The 12209-nt window shown below is 42.0% G+C and overlaps 1 protein-coding gene across 3 annotated transcripts; it reads right to left on the bottom strand.

Moving 5' to 3' along the window:
- Positions 1-289: 289 nt before the first annotated feature.
- Positions 290-10524, bottom strand: RAD51 (RAD51 recombinase). 3 transcript variants are annotated; one of them, XM_033145338.1, is made up of 10 exons: positions 10409-10524; positions 9673-9805; positions 9039-9176; positions 8704-8821; positions 7953-8044; positions 6841-6935; positions 5684-5797; positions 3641-3770; positions 3356-3477; positions 290-1111 (listed from the first exon to the last, which is right to left on the bottom strand). In XM_033145338.1, the coding sequence occupies exons 2-10, from the start codon at positions 9772-9774 to the stop codon at positions 988-990; spliced, it is 1035 nt and encodes a 344-aa protein (XP_033001229.1). In that variant the 5' UTR covers positions 9775-9805; positions 10409-10524; the 3' UTR covers positions 290-987. The 3 variants fall into 3 exon arrangements, with proteins under 3 accessions (XP_033001229.1, XP_033001237.1, XP_033001244.1); XM_033145346.1 differs by having other exon boundaries at positions 9673-9786; positions 10409-10511; XM_033145353.1 differs by having other exon boundaries at positions 9673-9783; positions 10409-10510.
- Between the last annotated feature and the right edge of the window lie 1685 nt (positions 10525-12209).

Below are 12209 nucleotides of genomic sequence, written 5' to 3'. Positions count from 1 at the left end.
AATCCAAGGCATATAAATGTAATGTCTGCATTAGAATCATTTGGTTTTTTCTGTTGCAAAGCATAACAAACTCTGCCTAAATTATTCTTTCATTGGGATCCACATGTAATCTATGTCAGAGGTTGCCAATATGGTGCTCTCCTGATACTGTTGAACTACACTTCCCATCTTCCCTGATTGTTAGGCCATATTAGCTGGGGCTTACAGGAGTTTAAATATGCTTTCCTGTACATTTGTGTTTGCCACAGAACTATGAATAAGAGTAAGAACACAACAGGCACCCATTGCCAAAGCCAAACTGCTAGATGTGTATGATTAACTTTAATTAAATCAAATTGTCTAGAAAGTATTTACAGGCAGAAGATAAAGATGCAGAGCACATCTCAGCGATGCTGTTACATAGAAAGATGCCAAGCTTTTCTGTGTTGATGCAAATAACACAATTTACAGCAGTGCAAACAAAGTAATAATACAAAAGTTAATTTCAGTTTCAGTTCTAAAGATGTAGAGCTATCAGTTCAAACAAGTTCTCTGCTAATGCCTTTATTAAAAAACCTCTAATCTGAACTGGCAGCTGCCTGAATTTTAGGATAAGCAAATCTCCTTTACTGAACATACTTGTTCCATTCTGCTTTGGCATCAGTCACCAAAACCAGGAAATGTTCAGTGTTTCATACTTTCTGTATCCATAAGTTTTGCACACATTTTGTAAATGTTTAAGTTGTTTCTCACCACATTAAACAATGGTGGGATCTATCATGCCGACAAACATCAGATCTGGGTCAGCAGGACAAACAGTCCTTGAGGTTTGTTTTGCAACTAGTTGCAGCAACACCAACAGGAGTAGTCAGTCCAAGTATAGTGCATGGAAGCTTTCTCTGGCAGTCTGAAGCCTAAAGCTATGGTGGAAGAATCATCTTGAAGGATCATATGGAAAAGAGAGCCTTTTTGATCACTCTCTTCTTGCAAATTGAAATATGGTATTCTTCAGTCTTTAGCATCTCCTATTCCATCAGGATTAATAGCAAACATGGCTTCTGCTTCAGGGAGGCAAGGCGAATCATAGATTTTGCATATTCTAGTTTCACCCCGACCTTTTCTCAAGTACAGCCTGAAAGGAAGAAATTAATGCATTTATTCAACTGCGACTGTTTATCTATTTAAAGTAAAAATACATAGCAGCCATGCGACTCCAGATCAATTATCTACAAGTTAATTATCCCCACCTGTGATAAACTATTGTGAATTAAGGGGGTGAGAATGGGTAAGTGAAGCAAAGAGCTTATTCTCACAGCAGGTTGAAAATGGTTGCAGCACTCCTTTCTGTGTGGGAAGGCAAGCAGGCAGACAAACAAACAGGTCCGACTATTAATATAACAACTCACCTGCTGAGTTGTGAGAATTCCTTTTTCTCTACTTCCTTCCTCCTCTCCCCCCTGCCCCCCCCAACTGAGCAGTACTCTCTCACACAGAGGAACAACAGGACTTGAGGTCTATAGACTCATGTCTATTTCTTTCCCCTTTGAGGGGGAGAAGCAACCTGATGTACAGTCTTCTAGAACTTAAGGCTAGAAAAGAAAACGGGGGGCAATTCTTTCTTTCCACGGGCAGTTAGGTGAGGGGCAATTTGCAGGCCAGTAAAGCGAGATGAGCGCTGCAACTCCAGAGTTGTCCGTGACTGGACCTAACGGTCAGGGGTCCCTTTACCTTTAACAAACGCTGTGTTACATTCAACATGCAAATTTTATCTTTCAAGTACAGATTGATATATGATGCAACATCCAACTGTGCAGTCTTATCATATTCAATAATCCACAGCAGTTTGTGTCTCACTGCTCCCTGGTCAGCTAGCCTGCTTCATAATAACTTAATCAAAAGTTATTTTGGAACAAGACAGTTAAGGAGACCAGGAAAGGTAGCTCCTCCCAACCTCAAGACACACAAATGGGGATTCACAGTAGAATGTTACAGTGCATCTCCAGCCACTTACAGAACTTCTTCAGCCTGGAACAGGAACCTCATAGTGCTTTAGGGTGGTGGGTTGGGGGCTTTCATATGTGTAAAAGGAAAAGGTCACTTTTTTGAAACCTTCTCTTGTTGCGGTATGTGCTGAAGAACTCCAGTTCAAGGCTAGCAGCCAGAATGAAACCAGTGTTTTATTGCTGAGGGGTTCTGGGGAATGAGATTGGTGTGGTGTGGTGTAGATGTTATTTTACCTTGCTTCCCTTTTTACTGCAAGAATGACATGGCATATATTCTCCTCCTGCAGTCCTAAGGGCTGAAGCTGACAAATTCCCTCCCTCCATTTTTCTTTTACTTGTATCTATTTCAACGGTCACTTTCAAAATTCAACTGCCCTCAACATTCTATGGGCCCTGAAAACTGTTCATTGGTTTATGTTTACAAATATTTCTTTTAATTGGCAAACCAATATACTTCTGCATACTTTAAGGAGTTGCCTCAAGGATGCAAAAACCACTACCTTCATTTTGGGTGGCCCTGCTTGCTTCCAAATCATAGGACCACCCTAGCTTGCATCAGATGGCATGGTGGAGCAACTTCCTAGTGATTATTGCATTATGTTTATATTAATTTCTCATAAATGCCTTCACCAACACCACCTGGCAAGTCAACAGTGAGGTCTTTCTATCACATTCACACTCTGCAACTGCTTTTCTGTCTTCGTAACCTTGAGGCTGTATCTGCAAAGTGCTCTCTGAAAGCTGTTTTAGAGACATAGTGAGAAAAGACTAACGCAGGCCACCTACTGATGAGAAAGGGTTACTGGAAACACATGACTGCCAGTGCTTCAAGTTTGCACTGTATCTGTCTACTACTATTCACAATCCCTACCATCAAGTTTCACCATAAATCAATTTAACAGACCCAACACTGTTTGAAGAGTGTGCACCTCCCTTATTTTCTTATCATAATTGTCCATCAACCAGTTCTCAGCTGATGTCCTCTATAAACTTACTGAGATGGCTGGTTGGCACAAAGCCACTCAATTCTGGCAATCCTTGAGCTCGGGAGCTTCTTTTTTTCAAGGCACACTTGATACAAATCTGGCCATTTTTAGGAATCAGTTTGTGGCTTTATACCTTTAAGCCATCATGTTTCAATGTATCTTACATTCTGTTACAAGTTGTCAGCTGCTTTGAGCTAGGGCACAAATTGAAAATGATGATCATATCAACCTTTGAATTCTGCCTGAAGAACAAAATCTGTTCTTGCTCCAAGAATGAAACTACTAAGCTCCACATATAGACCTCCAACCATATAAACATTTCACACTTGGTCAAAGGATGACCTGAAAAAGTAATGCAGACAAGAGACTAATAATTTGACATTTTACCTAGTTGTTGAAGCATGTGCAATGATATTTCCTCCAATAGGTTTCTTGGGATCTGCAGCAAACATTGCAGCTCCATCTACTTGTGCTACCACCTGGTTCGTGATTACTACTGCCACACCAAACTGCCATAGGGGAAAAAAAAGCGAGATCATTTTAAATTTCTTTGATGTAAAAATATTTTCCAGTGGTCTGTTCCTATTCACCAGTACAAGCGTGTCCAGAAACACTCGCCCTGAACATTGCAACTGGAACAAAAATGACAGGTAGGTCAGATTATTAATTTACCTCATCTGCAATTCGAAGCAACATACGTAGAAATCTGGCCAAATGCATCTGTCTGGCTGACAGTTCACCACGGCCAGAGTAATCTGTCCGGTAAAGGGCTGTAGCACTGTCCACTATCAGTAAAGCATACCTGAAAGAATGCAACAGGTGGGCATTACTATGCGTAAGATTTCCACTCCTGGCTTGAAGAGACTAATCTTACTTTTGTGTGCAGCTTGGCCTGTCCTAAGCAAATTCAATGGAACAACTAATTATCTGTCAGAGAAAAGATGTATCTGTAACCACACAATCTTTACCTAAAATCATATTTGGTTGAAACAAACTCAAGCTCAAATGCCATCTTGTTTTCTCTCTTTGTATTCACTAAATTCTAAAACCTTACTGTTTGGCAGAAATTCTTACTGATGACAATCCATCATCTTCCCCCGTGGTAATACTACTTTAAAACTATAAAAGATGAAACAAGTTCTTGTAATTGGCTAATCAATATCAGTGAGCCACTTAGTTAAAATAGATATTTAGAAAGCAAATGTAAATGTTATTAAGTATTCCCCCCATAAAAACAGCTTTCTAATTTTGTATTTACCCTTATTTAATGCAGACTCAAGTCTTCTATTTATAACTAAAGCATCTTACAATAAAAATACAATAAAACCAGAGTAAAAATCATTTAATTAAAAATGGAAAGAATAATAATAAATCAGAGCAATAAAAAATAGAACAAATACACTAGGTTTAAGAAGAACTGCAGATCAGATCTTAAAAGCCAGCTTAAAAAATAGATGCAGTTACATATGTCAAAGGAATATGGGGGTAAAGGACACCGGTGAAACTCCATTTTAGGGAGAGGGGGTTCAATAACTGTGTGTCTCCACCAAGGTATGTCTTCAATAATCTTATTTACTAGAAACGGCTTTGGTTCTTAGTTATTCTAAAAGTTTTGTTTGGCAGTTAACCTTGTTATTGGATAATACACAACTTCTTTCATTTGTGAAGAAAATTGGTTATCCAACTGGATTATGCCAATTCTCCCCCTTTCCTCATGCAGCCCCTAGTACTACTTCCTATGTTGTTCCAGAGGGACCTCAACTGATTACTTAGACCAGTGGTTTTCAACCAGTGTGCCATTGCACCTTGAGATGCCTTGAATGATGGTCAGGGTTGTCATGGGTAACTATGGCCACAGTCCCTTTCCTTCCCTCCGATGCCCTATCGTGTTTCTGCCTCCCAAAGGCTTGCACAGCTGTTTGTTGCAGCAGCCCTGGCTACAAGCTCCCCAGGTGAATGGTGCCTCTGGGGCTGGTCGGGGTGCTGGTTGCCAGAAGCTGAGGTGGCCTCGGAGTAAGCAAGCAAGCAGACAAGGGAGCCCAGCCATCCAGTTTGCCAGCCTTTGCTGCTAGGACTGGACAGACAAGTCCCAAGCCCCTGTGGGGCAGTGTGAGGAAGCACCTCTCTTTGGGGCGGGGGGGGGGGAGGGCAGCAGTGACTGCCCGGAGGACTACCAAGGAGATGGGACAGGAGAGGAGGCTGAGGCAACACTCCACAAGAGACGTTGTTCAAAAAGCTAGCTCTGCAGGCAAGGGTTGATGTAAGTGGGCTCCTGAGCCCCACAGGGGCGCCACAGAACAAATGTAGTTGGTCAAGGGAGCCGTGGACTCAAAAAGGTTGAAAACCTCTGCCTTAGACCCATTCTAGTCCTGACCCTACCCTGTTTTAAAATAGAAACACAACCTTGAGTGCCTCTGGTACATGACTAAGGTCTGCATCTCGATGGTGAGAGTGCAATTCTATTAGTTCTACTCAACACTATTAGTTCAACCCCAATCAGCAGATTCTGATACTACAGGCAATGGTGAATTTGCACGGGGGTTACATTCCTGCGTGTTGGCCGAGGACATATAAGCCCACCCCACCCCACCCCCTCTTCCGGCCACATCTGGGTTGTCGCGATGTGTGTAGTTGCAAGTAAATTGGTCATTGCCTTTACCATGCGCTTAGCAGATACACTTTCTTAAAGAATAAAGTCCCCTCTACTGAGATTACCTTGATTCAGTCATCATAGCAGATGCTTGGTAAAGAAGCTGGGTCTGATGGTCTGTGTTAAATCCTCGTGCATATGCCACATTATCAAGCACATCACTGCCGGATAAGCCATACCTAGGAAATAAACCGAACAAAAGAGAATGTGATTCTGTCTAACAAAATGGTAGGCATTATAAGACACCTGTTAAATAAATCTGATCAAAGCTTGCTTGACAAAGAGTATCTGCTGCTACTTCTCCCCCACACCATTTTCACCACATTGTACTTTGGATAAAAGGAACTCTTAATAAAGCATTTGCTTTAAAAAAAGTACTTCCATCTTATATGTTCCATTTATATTGAATAGCTTTTCTTTATTACCATTCCTGCTGCTCTGTGCAAGTGATGTACCAGAGATAATTTTGTCAGATTTCTCTGCTGTGTTGCATTCAAGCTTACAATGTGCACTTTCATTCAATCCCCTTAAACTCAAGCTTTTCAAGTTTGCCCAGGGAGCAATGTAACTATCATGTTAATTAATATAACTTTCACTTCTCCAAGTCCATTTTTGTACAAGCATGTAGCCAAATCTGATGCCCTGTGTGACTTTTCAAATAGCATATTCTCACATTTAATCTAATTAATTCTGTTTATATGACTGTGCTGGGTAGACTGTGGTTTTCATGTAGTGGCTATTTGTTATGTTCTGAGGTGTTGTGCTTTTGTATTGTTAGTGTTATGTTTGTCCCTTTGTGAGGAGATTCATCTGAAAAATGGAATAGAAATCTATTAAACAGGTTTGACCCGAGCAAATGATATGTCACTTTCAGTGGGAAATGTTTAACAAAGTTCACTATGGACTTGATACCGAGTACCATGCATTTATTTCATCAACTGTCAGCAGATGGCAGTACTGTTATACAATCTTCTACAGAACTCCGGATGCAACACCAATTACAGTGGACACTCGGGTTGCGAACGTGATCTGTGCGGGAGGCGCATTTGCAACCCACACTGTTGCATCTGCGCATGCGCGTGACGCAATTTGGTGCTTCTGCGCATGTGCCGAAACCTGGAAGTAACCCTATCCATTACTTCTGGGTTCGGCGCGGTGCGCAACCCGAAATCACACCTGAAGCGGCTGTAACCCGAGATATGACTGTATTCCAATTACAGACCTCTCAGCCACAGCAAGCAATCGCTCTGGACGAAATGTGCCCTCTGTGTCAATGTACATGGCCTTCCCTTCAGCACCGCCTCGATCAACAGGGAGCTAACAAAAAAGGATGGGAATCCAGTTAGTCACAACAACATTTTGATCTCTGGGAATCTTAAACCTAAGGACTTCTTTCTATAATGTGCATACAGCTTAATATGTTTAATTAAAGTATTATCTCAGGATCATGCAGGAACAAGGAAAAAACATGTCTGCAATTCTAGAACATTTGGGAGACAAAAGTAAAGATTGCTGATTTTGCCAGCAATGCTTAGATTTTTTTTACAAGGACAGTGAGAAAGATAGTGAGGAAAAAGGTATATTAGAAGACGAACGCATATGAGAGGCAAGTCTAAGGGAAACATCAGAGGACAACGACAAAGCTGCAAATAAAAAAATAAACCCAATATATGAACAGTCAATTTTCAACCTTAAATAAGTTATTTAAGAAATCTTATGGGACAGACTTAACCAGGTAAACTCACAGATTGATTCAAATTGGTTAAGAAGCCCTGTTCCATAACCCTTATTTGAGAGTTATCATCTCCAGGGGATAGGAATAGTGTTAGGGTGTGCTTATCCTGAAAGTTGAAAGCTGAACTATCCATTTGAAGAAAGATCAAGACCTGGAAGTTTCTGTGATTAGGAAACACTGCAAGGAAGTGAGGGAAGGGTGTGATTTGCACCCTGGAAGTGGAAAGAGGGAGACACTGCTTAATCCTTTCCACAGCTGTCACCCACCCCCCATAATCCTCATTCCTATCAGCTGCTTTTTCTAAAAGTGTGCTGGATGCATTTGCCACATCATAGTGAACAGAAGTTTTAAGAAGAGTTAATCAAGCATTCTCTTTCTGCAGGCTGCACTTCCTCCTCTCTCTTTGCAGTTGTTCAGGGGTGCCTAAAGTTTCAAATCTAGGTCTGCCAAATGTCTAGCTCAGCCTTCAGTATCACAAGATCTCGTGTATTGTCTTTCTAATCATGCAAATTATACCTCAATTCATTTAAAAAAGCATGAAACCGGGGGGGGGGGGGAGAGTTTAATTTTTTTGTCCAGTACTTATGTAAGCCACTTACCTGGCAGGTTACTGCCAGTGTGAGACACAACTGAGTCTTTCCCGTGCGGAATTCCCCAAACATCTCCGTAATAGACCCAGTTTCTATTCCTCCTTTACAAGAAAGAAATGCAACATACTTCAGATTCTTATCAATAATCATATAAACAGCAGATATCAGAGTATCACAGAAATCTTGAGGACAGAATTTAGATTAATGTTCTTAAATGACAAGTAAATTATATAACAGCCACTTTTTAATAATAAAATGGTAAGAAAAAGTATTTAGTACTATTCAACAACTACATGCACATTTCTTTATTTTTGAATTGGTTTCCCAGCTATGGAATGTGATGTTTGATGAACAAATTATAAATGTTTTGTGAAGCAGGGATACAGATCGCCCTAAACTCTTTAAGGAGGCATGTTTACTCAGAAGCTCAATTGATTTCAACAGGACGTAAACTCAGGTGAAGTGTCTATAAGGATCCAGCCTACATAGCACTTTGAAGCTATATAAGTGAGCTTTGTGCATATCTTACTTTATAAACTGCTGCCTGAGTGTTTGTTATGATCTTTATAATGTAACTTTATATATATTAGCTAGATCTCTACACCAACCTATGAAGGCTATGTCCTGAAAGGCAGCCCATAAACACTTAAATATGCATTTTATATGTACGCCTGTAGCAACTATTCCATATTTGGTTTTGTATTTATAATGTGCGATAAAATTACATTTAAAAAATCAAGGGTTGCACCAAGATTTATACCTTGAAGCAGCTTATCAAGTTCTTTGGACCCAGTCGTGATTTGAATGATCTCTGACCTCTGCTGATGAAACTCTGTTGCTGTGGTGAATCCCATTGGTACCAATTTTGCTGCTTCTGCCTGAGAAACATGGTAAGATCAAAAGACTGAATAAACTAACACCTGCATCCCTATATTAAAACTCCCACTCTTTTTATTGCTAGGATTGTTTATTCCAAACTATACTATAATAAGATTTAGAAAAAGTATGCATTCATCTCTTACCTGAAAAACTTTCAAAGAGCATTGTATTCCCATACCCTCTTGAAAATATTATAACAGCATTAAGTATAATTACCAGGATTTTATCTGCTTTAGCTTCACTTATGCCTTTAATATTGAGCAATTCCTTCTTCGGTGCATAGGCAACAGCTTCAACTGTGTGAAATCCAGCTTCTTCTAACTTCTTCACATCATTTGCATTAATACCACATTGCTATACAAGACAATATATATTATTCAGTATGAAACATTAGATTCTTGAATAAATCACTTCAGTTGCAGCTTATCACATTTTAACATAATTTTGTACTTCTCTGGCAGTAAGTAGCATTGAACTCAACAGGTTCAGTAGACACACATGGGGTTCTGCTTTAAGTGTTAACTATCTCACTTCATGCAAAATATTGCTTCTAAAAACATTCCATTTTAGTGTTGGAGACAACTGATTTTAAAATTGCTATATTTTCATTCCTTCATAGATGGATCAGATAAACAACTTTTAGTAAAGTTTTAATAAAGCTGTCATTGGCAAAAAGCAGGTCTCTGAGGTACATATTGATGTGTATAATTTATTAAAAATGATATGAGAAATTGAAATGAATCTTGTACTTTAACATTTTAAAGATTCAGTTACAGAAAGTTTGGGCCACTTTAGACATTTAATCACAAGCGTGCATTTTATAACATCAAGTTCCCCATTGGTCACATACCTCTAACCGCGAAATGGGCTGAGGACCAAAGCGTCCCTCCTCTGTTGATGTTTCCAGACTTTCATCTTCCTCACGTTGCAATTGCATGGCCATGGCGCACATCAGTCAATGCTCCTATCAAAACAGGAAGTACCTAATGCATGAATGCAGGTGTTATGCAATTTCAGTGATGTATTTTTTTGTAAACAACAATTTCACCTTACTGCTACAACCTTATGGTCACACAGGACGCTGCCACCACTACTGTAACAACAGAGAGGTTCGCTCACTCGCTTTGGAGTAGGCTTGCGCTTAACCAACCTCCCCACATTTTGCTTTAACATTTTTTTTGGCGAACTGCCATGTAACAGTTTTCAACTGTAACTGCTTTCACGTGTTTCTTTCTTTTTTTAAGAGCGCCTAAATCGTTTCAGGGTGTTTTTTTCTTTGTTAACTGCGCTTTCCCTGGGCTCCTCGGGGAAGAAAGGCGGTGTATAAACCCCAATAAGCAAACAAGGTAGCGCAGCAGAGCGGAGGCCGCAAGAACAGGAGGCCTCGCGAGCAGCTCCTTATTCCTTAGTCTCTCCCTCTCTCTCTCAGGTAGGCCGAGAAGCCCGAGCCCAACTCTCGACCTGGGCGTTTCAGTGACCCAACAACGGCGGACGCCATTCGGAGGGGGGGATGGCGGGGAAAGGCCGTTTCTACGTCCCGCGAGGGAGAACGGGAGGAGGACGAGAGGAGCGGACCACTGACTCACCTCCGCTCACACACTCCGGTCCCTCCGTCCCCGTTCCGGATTCAGAGGAGCCCGCCACTGCGTGACGCACCCGACGCGCACGCGCGTAGCGACCCCTCGTAAGGGCGGAGGCCTCCAGCGCGCACGCGCCCCTTCTCGGCTCTCGGCCGTCGGCTGGGGCTCGTACGCGGAGGGAGGCGGGGCGGGGGCTACGCGTCCCCTCCTTATAAGCTCCGCTCCCTTCGGAAGTTCTGAGGCGTTGGTCAGTGTAGTAGTTTCTAGACCAGGCATAGGCAAACTTCGGCCCTCCTGATGTTTGGGACTACAATTCCCATCATCCTTTACCACTGGTCCTGTTAGCTAACAGGACCTGTGGTAAGGGATGATGGGAACTGTAGTCGGAAACATCTGGAGGACCGGATTTTGCCTATGCCTGCTCTAAACTTTGTTCATAGCAGTTCATAGCATGCTGAAGAGGTCTGGATTCGGTAGCCGCGTCTGCGGAACTCGTATTGGCAAGAGCCAATGTACCCAACTTGAACCCAAACGTTTCCCCACGTGTTTATTCTCACACATTTCACTCCTGGCATGTTGACACACAGGTGCACACACATGGCTTAAAAACCTCTGGTGGGGGACACATCGTGCTCCTTCTGGGGTAGTTTGTCCAGTAGTGCCAACTTGGAACAAAATTGGGTGGGGGAGTAGGTAGGTAAGCCCCGCCCTGCATAATCACAGGATGCCGTGCACGCACACCATTTGAATGGCAATGCCCGTCAACTCTGGACCAAGTCCCTCAGATATTTTATTGGGGGGCAAAGATCCCTCGGCCCCTAGCAGTTGGCTCCTATGAGTTTGTCGACCTTTGGTCCCCACCCTGCATTCATCTAGATGCAGATGTGTGTCCTAGTTGCTGTCAGCATGGGATAGATAGCACCAACACCTCAGAATGGCTTCGACTGGCCAGCTAAACCAGGTGAGAGTAGCCAATGGGTATCAAAACCTCAGTTAGTTAGACTTCCCTGCATGTGAAGACAGGCTGAGTGGGGGTCTTGTATGAGCCGCCCAGGACCTCCGTACGCATTGCCTGGGCTTGTGCCCTTGGGAAGTCAGTTTGGTGCTGCTAATACAGCAGCTTGACTTCACCCCCAATAGCACACTCCATTGTCTTTCCAGACAGATGGATGCCAACATTCAACCTGATCGTCTCTTGCCAGGTGACAATGGTGGTGGGATTGCTGTGAGATCCAAATTTTGTTGTGAGGGTATATATAGAGAGATATTAATGGAAAACTTGATTTACATTGGATTTTTTTAAACTGCCAATTAAAAACCAATCCGCCCTGCTATCATCTGGAACAGATAGCCAAGCAGATGCAATGGGCTACTCTAATAAACAAATATACACTACAGTTCAAACCAGCAACTTTAATTTTTTTAATTAGCCAGTAAAACAAATGGGAATTTGAAAGCTGTCAAAAACTTGCAGAAGTGCCCTAACATCAAAACAGTAAGTTTCCTAGTCCCATGTAGCCCCTATAGGCACCCTTTACGTCTTACCCTGGTGCACAGGAAGTCTCTAAGGCCCTCCCAATGACCACATTTGCTTTCCTAAGGGATCTGTGCAAAAGTGTGTGCATGTACTCTCTACCTTCCGAGTAGGGGGCTGATCCATGGGAGTGACACAAGAAGGAACCAGAGGAGGTGGTACCATGAGCACTTGCTCAAAAATCCCAGTGAGCCCATGGACCTAAGAAGGTTGGTGTTTGCTTTATTTGATTCTACATGGCTCTTCTACCAATAGTATTTGTTTCATCAGAAA

The sequence above is a fragment of the Lacerta agilis genome, chromosome 1, assembly GCF_009819535.1.
Source record: "Lacerta agilis isolate rLacAgi1 chromosome 1, rLacAgi1.pri, whole genome shotgun sequence".
In the NCBI taxonomy this organism is placed as follows: Eukaryota; Metazoa; Chordata; class Lepidosauria; order Squamata; family Lacertidae; genus Lacerta; species Lacerta agilis.
Note: the sequence above shows the minus strand (reverse complement) of the source record. Positions and strands in the feature narration are given on the sequence as shown.